At 42.8% G+C, this 14,572-nt stretch overlaps 1 protein-coding gene across 1 annotated transcript; it reads right to left on the reverse strand.

The window, feature by feature from the left end:
• Nucleotides 1-12,819: 12,819 nt before the first annotated feature.
• LOC127194201 (olfactory receptor 6B1) lies at nucleotides 12,820-13,764 on the reverse strand. Its single transcript, XM_051151523.1, has one exon. The coding sequence runs from the start codon at nucleotides 13,762-13,764 to the stop codon at nucleotides 12,820-12,822; it is 945 nt and encodes a 314-aa protein (XP_051007480.1).
• Nucleotides 13,765-14,572: the final 808 nt, after the last annotated feature.

Consider the following 14,572-nt stretch of genomic DNA (forward strand, 5'->3'; position numbering starts at 1 on the left):
GATGTTTAAGACTCAACACTTCATGGCCAGGCTTTCCAGAAGACACCATTTTGATTGGCTAAGGCTGCTTTCTTTCGCAGGAATGGCTCAGGCTCACATTTGTACTCTTTGCTTCAGGCCTCTTTAGGGAATGTATTAGCACAGACCAACATCTGTTTTTCTTAAGGTCCAGGCCTCTTCCTGATCTTCAATAGGCCGAGACCCACGCCTCTTCTTTGGCCGATGCCTCTTCAGAATTAAGGGTAGACGCAGACTTCAAATCTTCTTTGGACATATGCCCCTTCATGGTTGGGGATACAGCCAGGCCAACACATTTTCTTTGGGCCCAGACCTCATCATAATTAGAAATAGTCTCTGGCCTAGGCCACTTAATGCATCACAATAGGCCAGTGCTCACACTTCTTAGGGCCCAAGCCTGTTCAAAGTTGTGGATAGGCCCAGGTCCACAAATCGACTGGGTCAAAGCCTGATCATGATTCAAGTTTGGCCCAGGCCCATCATTCTTCCTCAGGCCTAGGCCTAGTAATGCATTACGATAGGCCAATGTCAGTACCACGTCATAGGGCCCAGGTCTATTCAGCGTTGGTAGGCCCAAAGCTCAAGTTCATTGAGCCTAGGCCTCTTCAGGGTTGTGGATAGGCCTAGTCCAATACCCCATTTTCTTAGGGCCAAGGCCTATTCAGGGTTGGGGATAGGCTTGGGTCCCATAGCTCCTCTTCTTAGGGCCCAGGTCTCTTCAGGCTTGGGGATAGACTGAGGCCCACACCTCCTTTTCATATGGCCCAGGCCTCTTCATGGTTGGAGACAGGCCCAGGCCCACACCTTCTCTTCTTAGGGCCTAGGCCTCTTCATGCTTGGGACCAGGCCCAGGCCCACACCACTTCTACTTAGGGCCCAGGCCACTTCAGGTTTGGGGATAGGCCCAGGCCCATACATCCTCTTCTTAGGGCTCAGGCCTCTTTAGGGTTCGGGATAGGCCCAGGCCCACACATCCTCTTCTTAGGGCCTAGGCCTCTTCAGGATCGGGGAAAGCTCCAAGACCACATATCCTCTTCTTAGGGCTGAGCCCACGTCATGGTTGGGGATATGCCTATGCCCACATATCCTCTTCTTAGGGCCCAGGCCTCCACACGGTTGTGAATAGGCCCAGGCCCACACCTCTTCTTCTTCACCTCCTTAGGGCCTAGGCCTCTTCAGGGTTGGGGAAAGGTCCAGGCCCACACCTTCTATTCCAAAGGCCCAGGCCTCTTCATGCTTAGGACCAAGCCTAGGCCCCCACCACTTCTACTTAGGGCCCAGGCTACTTCAAGTGTGGGGATAGGCCCAGGCCCATACCTCTTCTTAGGGCTCAGGCCCCTTCATAGTTTGGGATAGGCCCAGGCCCCACCTCATCTCCTTCTTCTACTTCTTAGGGCCCAGGCCTCTTTAGGGTTTGGGAGAGGCCCAGGCCCACACATCCTCTTCTTAGGGCCCAGGCCTCTTCAGGGTTGGGGATGGGCCCAGACCCACACATCCTTTTCTTAGGGCCCAGGCCTCTTTAGGGTTGGGGATAGGCCCAGGCCCAAATATCCTCTTCTTAGGGCCCAGGCCTCTTTAGGGATGAGGATAGGCCCAGGCCCACACATCATCTTCTTAGGGCCCAGGCCTCTTCAGGGTTTGGGATAGGCCCAGGCCCAAACATCCTCTTCTTAGGGCCCAGGCCTTTTCAGGGTTTGGGATAGGCCCAGGCCCACACATCTTCTTAGGGCCCAGACCTCTTCAGGGTTTGGGATAGGCCCAGGCCCACACATCATCTTCTTAGGGCCCAGGCCTCTTCAGGGATGGGGGTAGGCCAGGCCCACACATCTTCTTAGGGCCCAGGCCTCTTCAGGGTTTGGGATAGGCCCAGGCCCAAACATCCTCTTCTTAGGGCCCAGGCCTCTTCAGGGTTTAGGATAGGCCCAGGCCCACACATCCTCTTCTTAGGGCCCAGGCCTCTTCAGGGTTTGGGATAGGCCCAGGCCCACACATCTTCTTAGGGCCCAGGCCTCTTCAGGGTTTGGGATAGGCCCAGGCCCACACATCATCTTCTTAGGGCCCAGGCCTCTTCAGGGATGGGGGTAGGCCCAGGCCCACACATCTTCTTAGGGCCCAGGCCTCTTCAGGGTTTGGGATAGGCCCAGGCCCAAACATCCTCTTCTTAGGGCCCAGGCCTCTTCAGGGTTTGGGATAGGCCCAGGCCCACACATCTTCTTAGGGCCCAGACCTCTTCAGGGTTTGGGATAGGCCCAGGCCCACACATCATCTTCTTAGGGCCCAGGCCTCTTCAGGGTTTGGGATAGGCCCAGGCCCACACATCTTCTTAGGGCCCAGGCCTCTTCAGGGTTTGGGATAGGCCCAGGCCCAAACATCCTCTTCTTAGGGCCTAGGCCTCTTCAGGGTTGGGGACAGACCCAGGCCCTTACCTCCTCTTCTTAGGACCCAGGCCTTTTCAAGGTTCAGGATAGGCCCAGGCCCACCCTTCTTCTCCTTAGGGCCCAGGCCTGTTAGGGTTAGGGATAGGCCCAGGCCCAGGCCCAGGCACCTCTTCTTCTTAGGGCACATGCCTCTTCAGGGTTCATCCCAGAAGTCCTAAGGTAGGCAGGCACATGGGACTTCTATGAGTCCCTGCCCTCCTTGCTGGACTCTGAGTTGTCCTCTGCCTAAGACCGCTCCTCCTCCTGGAGCAGGGGTTTACCCTGTGATGTCACAGAGGCCTGGCCTCACTTCACTCGCTGAATCACAATGGGCAGCTTGCCATCCTTGGCCCCTTGTGCCTGCTCCAACAGTAACTGTACCTTGTTTCCTATCTCACCTCTGTGCACCATGAATCCTTTAGCTTGAGTTGGTATTTTGTGTTATTAGCTGAGTACTTGCCGTCAATGTCTGTGACCCTTAGTTTTGGAGGCAACAGTTCAAAAAGTTTAGGTGAAGAGTGTGGATAAGTCACAATACATCTCTTTGAAGGCAGAGCCCAGTGTGTTAGGGGCAGAGACTCCTGGGAGCATCTGCTTTTTTGTCCATCCTCAGGGGACTGTTCACCAGAGTAACTGTGTGAGTGAATGGCCATGCTGCCCAGATTTGCTCAGAGCCTCTGTCTCCCATGTGCTTGCAGGTCTTGCAGTGCTGGGCTAGCTTTCTTAGCCCTACTCTGACCAGAGACTCTGTCAACTCCAAGCTTCCCCCATGCTGCAGCTGCATCCTCTCAAGCACCAGGTTTCTATTCTTTCTCATGAAGGGGCTGCAGATGTAAAACATGAGAGACATGCAACACTGGGGATTGCTGGACACCCAGCCTGTGGTGCCACCATGCATTCTATGTAGTGGCCCAGAATGTTGTAAAGTTTCGTGTTGAATTGTAAAAAGCTCTAAAGCTCAATTTGAATTAGTCTGATTCTGTCTTCAGAGACAGAAAGTCCAGCTGCAGGCAAGAAAATATTTTACACAGTCACACTGTGTGTGTGTGTGTGTGTGTGTGTGTGTGTGTGTGTGTGTGTGTCTGTGTGTGTGTCTTTGCATTCAGAGAGCCTCCCTTGTAACATGACTCATGAACATGAGGATTCTGTTGGTGTCATTTAGAGACTGTGGGAAGTTAGAGTGCCTGGTGGAAGGACAGGTGTTACAGCAGGTGAAGGGTTGATCCTTTTGTGTCGTGAGCCTCGGCATGTGCTGTCTCCTGCACAGGTTCACTGTGGCTCTAGCTGACAGTCCAGGATGGAACACAGGTTGTATATTGCAATATTTGGCCACACATACTTGTATTTTTCATTACTGTGAGGAAATGTCCACCCTACCCTAACCATCACCCTCTCGCTAGAACCTAGTGTTGTCTTAGTTGCTTTTCTAAAAGAGGCCTTGGTACCCTACACACCTGCATTCAAACAGCCCCTAGAAGCATCGTGGCCATCAGAACTTGAACAGGAGCAATAGGGACGTCACTAGGACACACAAGAGAAGCAGAAGTCACTGCTCTCCCTGCATAGACCATGTGCAGTAGTCACTGACACCATCACTGCATCTTGTTTTGTAGTTGAAGTGGCTGTTTCCCACTGTGTGGCTGCTCCATGTCCATCCTGTTCCCCAGTGACAGGCACTTGCAGGTTCCCATCTCTTGGCTGTTGTGAATGGCTCTGCAGTGAGCATGGGAGCCAAGCTCTGACACACTCGCTCTGTGTCCTTGGATCTGACCCTGGAGTGTGAGTCCTGCTTCTTATCGGTGCTATGTGTTTGTTTCCTCAAGAATTTCCCTTGTGTTTCCACAATATCAGGATATGCATGTGTATACTTTTTCTTACTATCTATCAGTGAACTCAAAGATACGTAATACTAGTACTGCCAAATACAACCAAGCTGGACATTGGGGAAAGCTTGGCAGAAATAGCTTCTTCATTGTAAAGAGGTTTATGGTGTTAAAGTTAAAAAAATCTTTCCTTTTTATTCAGACAAGAAAGGGGACATGTTGCAGGATATTAGATCACTCTGTGAATTCTGAGATTGTGTTATTTACTGAAAAAAAATCTGTGTCTAGTTGTGGTGTGGTCAACCTTGGCACACACCTTTAATCCAAAAGCTTTCTGCTGAATATTTCAAACAGGATTAAATAAAGTAAGCCTTAGATTAAGAGGTGGAACAAGCATCCAGTGGACAGTGAGTGAACATGGGAGAAACCATAGGGAGTAAGAGGAAGTCAGGAGGACAGGATAGAGAGATGCACAGGAAGTAAAAGGGAGGGAAATTCAGTTTTATGGGTTTTTGACATGGAGTAGAGAGGAAGAAATTTTGGGGAGGGACACTGGATGAGGAGAAAGGTCAACTGGGTGCTTTCTCTGCCTCTCAGAGCTGGCAGGCTTTCACCCCAGCATCTGGTTCCTGAGTCTTCATTGGTAAATAGAAGGATTGAGATTTTGTTTAAAAAAAAAAACAAAAAACAAAAAACAAACAAACCCAAAAACAGTGGATCCCAATCTGAGTTCTCTCCAATTGGTTATTGCAAATAATAACAAAAACTAATAATGATAATGATGATGGTGGTGGTGATCATGATGATAAGGATGCTGGTGTAGAGAGAGGGAGAGAAGGGTATTCCTGGACCAGCAGATGCTACTGTGCTCTGGCAATTAAGGTCCAAAGAGCCTGCAGAATCTTAAAGCTCTTCCTTAGCTCTAAGGAAGATGGCTGATAGGCTGTCAGAAAGCCCTTTAATGAAGAAGGTAAGAAGCCCAGGAACAAATTCAGCATCTGGTTGACTCCACATGTCCTGCAACACAAATTGACAAGGGTGAACTTGTGATAGCTATTTTTGGTTGTCAACTTGACTACATCTGGAATTAACTAAAACTCAAATGGCTGGGCACATCTGTGAGGGATATTTTCTTTTCTTTTTTTTTCCGATTTAATTAATTTATTCAGATTATATCTCAATTGTTATCCCTCTTCTCCAAATGCAGTCCCCCAGTTTCACCATCAACTCTATAGCAGGCCACTTGCTACATCCTTCCCCTCTCCATCCCCATTTTCAGCTGATTGCCCTGATCTTCTTATCCAATTTCACTCTTAGTTATCCCTTTATCTGAGTCCCTAGCTCCAGCAGGCGTTCCCTGCGATCACACCAGCCGAACCTTCCAGAGAATCAAGAAAGACAGGGAAGCATGTTGGCTAGTTTCAGACTTTTACTTGCTCTCCTCTCCTCCAAGTCTAATCCCCCCAGTCCCAACCACTGCTCTGTAGAAGACTATCTTGTGTGGTCTCTCCTCACTGCCTGCTCTCATTCCTAGAAAATAAAGGAGGTCCTGGTGGAACACCCACTTTCCTTCCTCCCCTACATCCTCACCAGGCCTCTTTCGTCCATCCCCATTCTTATGTGTCAACTCCCAATACCGTGAAAGACATTTTACTCAGGAGCTCCAGTGACCACACCTGGTAGGATCCCAGAAGCATTTACTGTAAAGCGATACACAGCCACATACCCTCCTAAGAAGCAGAGAGGACAACAGAAACCAAGGAATAAAACACTCACCCAACAAAGAAAGACCGGCTATCAGCACTGAAAATTACAGTATTCCCAAACCCAGATGCCTAGACTGTAGTGTAAAAACACAGTCAGTAACAGCCAGGGCAGTGTTTCCAGTAGAGCCCAGCATCCCTACCACGGGAAGCCCTGAGATTGCAATGTAGAGGAAGCACAAGACAAAGACATTAACAGCCATTATGATTATTATAGAAGTACCTAAAGGGGAGATTAATTGATACATTAATGAAATATATGAAAATACAATAACAACAACAACAACAACAACAAAGAATCAGTAGAGTAAAATGACTAAATAGTTTAAGACCTGAGAGTGGAAATAGAATCAATAAAGGAAACCCAAACTAAGGGAAAATTTAGGAACTTTGAACAGATACTTCAGAGGGAAGGTTAATAACAGAATACAAAAGATGAAAGAAAAAACCTCACCCAATAGAAGAAATGAATACCTCAATCAAAGAAATTGTTAAATAGAAAAAATTACAGGCACAAAATATCTTGTAAATCTTAGACTTTATAGAAAGACCAAATCTAAGAGTAATATAAAGAAAGAAAGAGGAAGAAACATGGTTCAAAGGCACAGGAGATATTTTCAACAAAGCCATAAAATAAAATTTCCCTAACATAAAGAAGATGTCTATAGAGGTAGAAAAAGCATATAGAACATTGTACTAGAGATAGACTAGACCAGAAAAGAAAGTTCCCTTGACATGTAATAATAAAAACACTAAATGTACAAAACATAGAAATGATTGTAAAAGCTATAATGTGCCAAGCAATGATGGAAAATTCCTTCAATCCCAGCACTTTGAAAGCTGAGGCAGGTGGATTTCTGTGAGTTCCAAGGCAGCCCTATGTACAGAGTGAGTTCCTGGACAGCCAAGGCAACACAGTGAAACCCTGTCTTGAAAAGCAAGCAAAAACAAACAAACAAACAAAAAACACAGAACAAAATAAAACAAAACAATAAAAGAAGCAACAACAACAAAAAGCTGGAAGGGAAAAAGTTTAATAACATGAAAAGGGAGAGCTATTAGAATTACAAATGTCTTCTCAATGGAGACTCCAAAAGCCAGAAGGTTCTGGATAGATGTTCTTCAGACGCTAAGAGATCAAAGATGGAGAAGTGACAGAACCAACTAACCTGGGTCCAGAGGCTCCTGTGGTGTCTGAGGCACAACTAATGGCCATGAATAGACTGCGCCTACATCCTCCACATAGATGTAGCCAATGGGCAGCTCAGACTTCATGTGGATCCACTAGTAAGGGTAGCAGGTGCTGTCTCTGACATGGACTCTGTTGTCTACTTTTTTTTAACACTTCCCGTGATGGGACTGCCTTGCCAGGCCATAGGGGAAAAGGATAAACTCAATCTTGAAGGGACTTGATGAGCTGGGGTGGGTGGGTAGGGAGGCTCCTCTTTCTGAGAAATAGAGGAGGAGGGAAGGTGGACTGAGAGGAGAGGAGGGAAGGGGCTTTGACCAGGATGTATAGTGAATAAATAAATAAATAATTCTTTAAAAAAAGGGAAAGTAGAGGCTGAGCATCATGAACTGCAACTTGTTTATTGATCTTAGCCATCTGATGGAAGTTAAGATGAAATCTCATAGTAGTTTTGAATTTTATTTCTCTGAAGACTAAGGATATAGAGCATTTCTTTAACTTTCTCTGCCATTGAGTTTCCTCTTTAGAGAATTTTTTTTTTTAGATCAGTACACCATTTTCTTGAGACCTATATTTTTTAGTTCTTTATGTATTTTGGATATTAGCCCTTTATCTATAGGTTGGCACTTTGTCCAAATGATGGTGTTCTTAGGCATAGAGAAGCTTTTCAGTTGCATGAGACACCACTTATTGCTGATCTTAGTGTCTGTGCTAATGGTGTTTGATTCAGAAAGTCTTCCTGTGCGAATATGTTCGTGATTATTTCCCGTTTTCTCTTTTTTTTTTTTTCCATTTTCCCTTTTATGCAGTTCAGTATATCTGGTTTGATGTGGTGGTTTTTGAGCCATGTGGAGTTGAGTACTGCGCAGTGTAATAAGAATGGATGTATTTCCATTCTTCTACATGCAGCTGTCCAGTTTGACCAGCACCATTTACTGAATATGCTGTCTTTTTTTCCCAGCATGTATTTCTGGATTCTTGATTAAAAACTAGGTGTCCATAGTTGTGTTGATTTATGTATGTATCTTCTATTAAATTCCATTGACCAATATGTCTTTTCTTTTCTGCCAGTACAATGCAATTTTTGTTACTGTAATTCTGTAGTAAAATTTGAGTATGAGGACGGTGACACCTCCAGTAGCGCTTTTATTATTCAAGATACCCTGAAATTTTTTAAAAAAAAATTTCCACATGAAGCTGGATATTGTCCTTTCAAGATGTGTGAATAGTTGTGTTGGAATCTGAATAGGAATTGCATGGAATTTGTAGGTTGTTTTTGGTACGCTGGCTATTTTTACTATCTTATTCCTATGGATCCATGAGCACGGGAGATCTTTCTATCTTTTGATATCTTCTTTAATTTCTTTCTTCAGAGGCCTGAAGTGTTATCACAACAGTCTTTCACTTGTTTGGTTATAGTTACCACAGGATACTTTATATTATTTGAGTCAATTGTGAAATGTAAGTTTTTTTTTTTTTTCTCAGTCTGTTATTTGTGTATAGGAAGGCTACTGATTTTGTATCCGCTTTGCTGAAAGTGTCTGTCAGCTTTAGAAGTTTCCTGGTAAAATTTTAGGTTCATTTGTGTATACTATCATATCATCTTCAAATAAAGATACTTTGACTTTTTCCTTTCTAAATTGTCTCCCCTTGATCCCTTTCAGCTGTCTTATTGCTCTAGTTCTAGAGATAGTGGGCAACCTTAACTTGTTCCTGATTTTAATGCAATTGCTTTGGGTTTCTCCCCTTTTAAGTCAGGAGCTCTCAACCTGTGGGTCTTGACCCCCTGGGTCATATATCAGATAACCTGCATATAAGATATTTGCATTATGATTCATAACAGTAGCAAAATTACAGTTATGAAGTATCCCACAAGGAACTACATTAAACTGTTGGAGTATTAGGTTGAAAAGCACTGATTTAAGTTGATGTTGACTATTGGCTTGTATAAAATGTCTTTATGATGTTGAGATATTTTCTTTATGCCTCTAATCTCTCAGTGAATTTTACCATGAAGGTGTGTTGGATTTTTTTTCCAAGGACCTTTTCTGCATCTAATGAGATGATCATACAGTGTTTGTTTTTTTTGAGTCTGTTTATATGGTGGATTACATTTATCAATTTAAATCTGTTGAACCATTCTTGTATCCCTGCATCTCTGTATCCCTGTATCCCTACAATAAAACCTACTTGATCATGTTGGATGATCTTTTTTATGTGTTCCCAAATTTGGTTTGCAAATATTTTATTGGAAAACTTTGCATATGTTCATAAGGGAAGCTGGTCTGTAATCCTTTTTGTTTGTTGAGTTCTTAAGTGGTTTGGGTATCAGGAAAACTATGACCTCATAAAATAAATTGGACAGTGTCCTTTCCTTGTCTATTTTGTGGAATAATTTGGAGAGTACTGGCAATAACTCTTCTTTGAAAGTCTGGTGAAATTCTTTACTAAAACCATCTGTCCCTAGGCTTGTTTTGACAGGAGACTTTAGCTATTGAGTCCATTTCACTAAGGGTTATAGGGCTGTTTAAATTGCTTATTTGATCTTTATTGAACCTTAGTAAGTGTTACCACTTACATATTGAGAGAAATACCCATTTCTTTTTTTTTTTATATATATATCTAATTTGGTAGACTCAGGTTTTTAAAGTACGTCCCTATGATCTCTGGGTTTCCTGTGTCTGTTGTTCTGTCCCTCTTCATCTCCAGCTGTCTTCATTTGGATCTTTATTCTTCACCGTTTAGTTAATTTGGATAATGGTTTGTTAATCTTATTGATTTTCTCAAGGAACCACATTTTTAAAATTAGTTTTTCGTATTTTTTGTTGTTGTTGTTCTTGTTGTCCTAGTTTATGATTTCATCCCTGGGTTTGATTATTTCTTGACTCCTACTCCTTTTGGGTGTAATTTCTTCTAATTCTTCTAGAGCTTTCATGTATGCTGTTAATCAACTAGTGTGAGATTTCTCCTGTTTTTTTGTTTTGTTTTGTTTTTCAATGTAGGCAGTTACTCCTATGGATTTGCCTACTAGAATTGCTTTCATTGTGTCCTGTAAATTCTGGTATATTCTTTCTGTTGAAGCAAATTTCTGTATTACTCTGAATTATACCCTCCAAGTTCTTTCTGTACTCCTTAGGGATTCTTTTGTTTGTTTGTTTGTTTTTAATTTTATTAATTTATTCAGATTACCACTCAATTGTTACCCCATCACTTGTATCCTCCCATTCCTCCCTCCCTCCCGCATTCACCCTATTCTTCTCCCCTAGGTCTATGACTGAGGGGGACCTCGGATTCTTTTCACAAACAGGTCAAGGATGTATTACCATTCCTCACTTGTTATTTGCAACACAGTTCAAATAAAATTTACATCTCTCCCAAACCCACCCCACTATGCCCACTCCGTTATTTAAACATAATGGAAATCACAAATAAACAGACATTCCCTTATATTTGTTAACTCTCAGATTATGTCCATGGACATAATCGTCTGTATAGGATAATTTTAGACATGTGAAGAAGAGTATCCCTTCTTATTCATTTCTCTACGTATACACCCCAACCAAGGGACATCTTGTTTACATCTCAGATTATCCCAGGCATTGAATAGTCAAGGCTTTGGCTCATATTATCTGAACTTCATAACCATTGTATAAGCCAAGCAGAGCAATCACAATTACTTCTGTTTTTTATATAAGGAATCAATGTTCCAGAAAGTATAAATAGTTCTCCCAAGGCCTTATGGTGAAAATATATCTAAAGTGAGAACTTAGATTATAGCCTCTGACTTTTTATTGTTTTGTTGTGGTTTTGTTTTTTGATCTCTACAGAATTTTCTCTCTCTATTTTTAAGGCCCACATTTAATATTCCAATTGTACTATACCATGATAGCTTGATTTATATGAATTATTCAGAAAATAATTTTTATATATTTATCTTATATATTTGGAGTTTAAAATATAAAAACACTCATAACCACATTTTATCGACTAAGGAAATAAACCATTTCTATATGAGCACCATTTGCTTTTGCACATTTATTCCCTAATGTGAAATATATGTTTATTCTCTTTGTTCCTTTCCTTCCATAAGGTCTGGATTCCCATTTGTCCACTATATTTATTAGCTGTCTCTTCCTGTAGAAGTTCATTATCCACTCAATCCCTTTGCAATTAGCTTCCACACCTGGCCTCTGAAGAAGCGTGGTTTCCTTAGGGAGGCTAACACACTATAGAGCAAAGGCCCAGGGTTTTGAACCAAGAGACCTGAGCTTTTGACCTTTTCTAGTCAATGTTTTGGGGAGAATGCTATTTACTTCCTTGAATATCTGTCCTAGGTGTTTGTAAATAAGAAATTAATCCTCCCTAAATACTCTTTACTTTCTACGTGTTTATTTAGGTGAAACTTGTAACAGATGTAATAAAGATTCTTGTTTAAAACTGATCATAAGAAAAATTAAATTCAGACCTCTAGAGCCATTATGTTGAATGTAGCTTACAGTAGAATTCACTTCACTATTGCCAAGACTGTAAAACAGAGCATATCTACAGAGCTAATAAAAAAGGTTTTATATAGGATGTTGAATAAACAGCTGAGGATGACAGTGGCATGAAAGAATAATCATGTCAATGTTTAAAATTGTGGTATTACTTGTAACTGTGTACAGGTGGTACATGTATATGGAAAGACAGGAAAAGGAGGATGGATGAGAAAATACTGGGTCTGGACGACAAGGGGACTAATAAGGCTAGTTGAATCAGCATTGAACTTATTTAAGATTTATTCATCATCTACTTTACACTAATCCACTAGAGGATATAAACAAATATTCTAAAGGTACATATGGACTTCAAGAAAAAGCAACTGCATAAATTTTATCAGACTAAAAGATAAGGTTGTACAGTGTGCAATTCACTCACAGATGTATAAAAGCATTCTCTTGCTGGCAGAAAGAGAGCCACTCAAGGAGCGGCACTTACACCAGTCAGTTGGTTCTGGAGGAAGGTTTAGGAAAGATTTGGGGAATAGCTGTCTAGCCTCTGCCACAAACACTGACTCATGAGGCTGTCAGGTTGATGAACCTGGCATTCCCCAAGCCAGGAACAAACCAGCCTGCAAGGGCAGACAGACGAATATCCTCCTACCACTGGGGATGTCCCAACTCCTCTGCACCCAACACTGGATCCTCCACCTCTCTCTCCACTTTTCCCCAAGGGGAACATGGACAACAGGATTGTTGAGGAAGCTACTTCCTTTGCCTGTCAGGTAAGTGAGAAAGCAAAGACACCACAGAATCTTTCCATCTCAGAACCGTTCATGCTTGCAGGACCCAAATCAACCCAAGTCACACAATGTGATATCATATCTTGTTTAAGTTATCTACAGTCTTATAACCTCCATGATGAGCTAGAGTCAAAGAGAATTACTTTTCTATAGACATCTACATAGTATTTAGCATGGATCTTATGCACAAATACATATAAGTACCCAAGATTGGTGTGGACATAGTGACATCATATTAGCCCAATCAATCTTGAGCTGGGGCATTGGAAGAGAAAAGACATAAGACAACAGAGGAGATAGTCTTTTCTTTCTAATAACTCACAATAGGCTAGTCAGATCGGATGGCCTGACAATAGATCAGTTTCTTTAGAGCTTCTTTGACCTCTCTGTTCCTTAGGCAATAAATGAAAGGATTGAAAGCTGGGGTGACAACGGCATAGAAGATGGAAATAACTTTGTTCATGTTGAAGGCGTGGATAGCTCGGGGTCGGGCATACATAAAAATAGTGGCTGAATAGAAGATGGTGACCACGACAAGGTGGGAAGCACAGGTGGAAAAGGCTTTCTGCTTTCCTGTTGGCATGCGTAGCACAGTGGCCAGAATGCATCCATATGATAAAACAGTGATTGACAGTGGGAAGAGAAAGATGATGAGAGCCAAGACAAAGTCTACCAACTCAGCAATGGACATGTCTGTGCAGGAGAGATTAAGAACTGGAGAAATGTCACAGAAGAAGTGGTTGATGACATTGGGACCACAGAAGCTGAGGCGAGAGATGAAGTAGATCTTTGCCAAAGAGATGCCAAAGCCAATGACCCACGAACCAAGAGCCAGGCGGAAACAGAGCCCATGGCTCATGATGGTGGGGTAGTGCAATGGGCGGCAGATGGCTACATAACGGTCATAGGCCATAGCAGCCAGGAGAACACATTCCGTACACATAAGTGCAATGAAGAAGTAAAGCTGTATCATACAGTGGGTGAAGGAGATGCTGTTACTCATGGACCAGAAGCTGAACAGCAGCTTGGGCACAGTCACAGAAATGTACCAGGTCTCCAGGAAAGACAAGTTGGCCAGGAAGAAGTACATGGGCTTGTGCAGTGGTCGGTTCTGCTGCACCAAGAGGATGATGATCACGTTTTCAGCTACAGTCAGAATATAGGCCAAAAAAAACATCAGGAACACTGCTGTTCGCATGCTCAAGCTCCCAGGAAAACCTACTAAAATGAACTTGGTGACTTGGGTCTGGTTCTCCACCTCCATATCAGACATACAGGATTTAACTTTCCTGAGAGAAAAGAATCACTTGATCAGAGTCCATGGTCTGCTCAATGTCTTTTATCTTTGTCTTCTTTGAATAACAACAGCAGAAACAGTTTCTTATTAATAGCATATTATAGATTAGAATTCAGTGGTTCTCAACCTGTGCATTGAGGCTCCTTTGGGGGTCACATATCAGATATCCTGCACATTCGATATTTACATTATAATTTGTAACAGCAACAAAATTGCACTTATGAACTAGCAACAAAATAATCTTACAGCTGGAACTGTATACAAGAGGAGCTATATTAAAGGGGCCTCAGCATTAGGAACATTGAGAACCAGTAGGTTAGAGAGATTCATGTATTATAATAACATGCTGAAATTCAATTTCCCACATAGAATCTTTACTTATATGCTATCATTTCCATTTTAATGACAAGGCATTAGAGAAATGTTATGTGCATTTCTATGGTCTCACTGACAGGAAGGTAAGGATTCTATTCAAGTCTAAGCCTGAGGCCACATCTAGCTAATATCCTCATCTGCCTTCATGAGCACCCTCAAAGTAAGGTAGCAAAACCCGCTTTGTGTTACAGCTGCCAGTTTGAAAAGATGCACTGGCCTTCCTGAGCTGTCATCTGGTCACAATTCTGGAGTTTCTTCCTCATAACTGGGGGACTGTTACATGCCACTTGTTTCTTTTTCTTCCACCATCAGTGTAGACAGAGTCTGTCACCATCTGAGCAGTGACTGGAGGCATGAGGAGAGTTAAGCTCATCCCCGTGAAATCTCTGGACTTCATTCCAGTCCCAAG

Source organism: Acomys russatus, chromosome 10 (genome assembly GCF_903995435.1).
Source record: "Acomys russatus chromosome 10, mAcoRus1.1, whole genome shotgun sequence".
Taxonomy (NCBI): Eukaryota; Metazoa; Chordata; class Mammalia; order Rodentia; family Muridae; genus Acomys; species Acomys russatus.

What these genes read in the sequence shown, in the direction of transcription:
- LOC127194201 (XM_051151523.1), bottom strand. Translation starts at nt 13,764, where the DNA reads ATGTCTGATATGGAGGTGGAGAACCAGACCCAAGTCACCAAGTTCATT.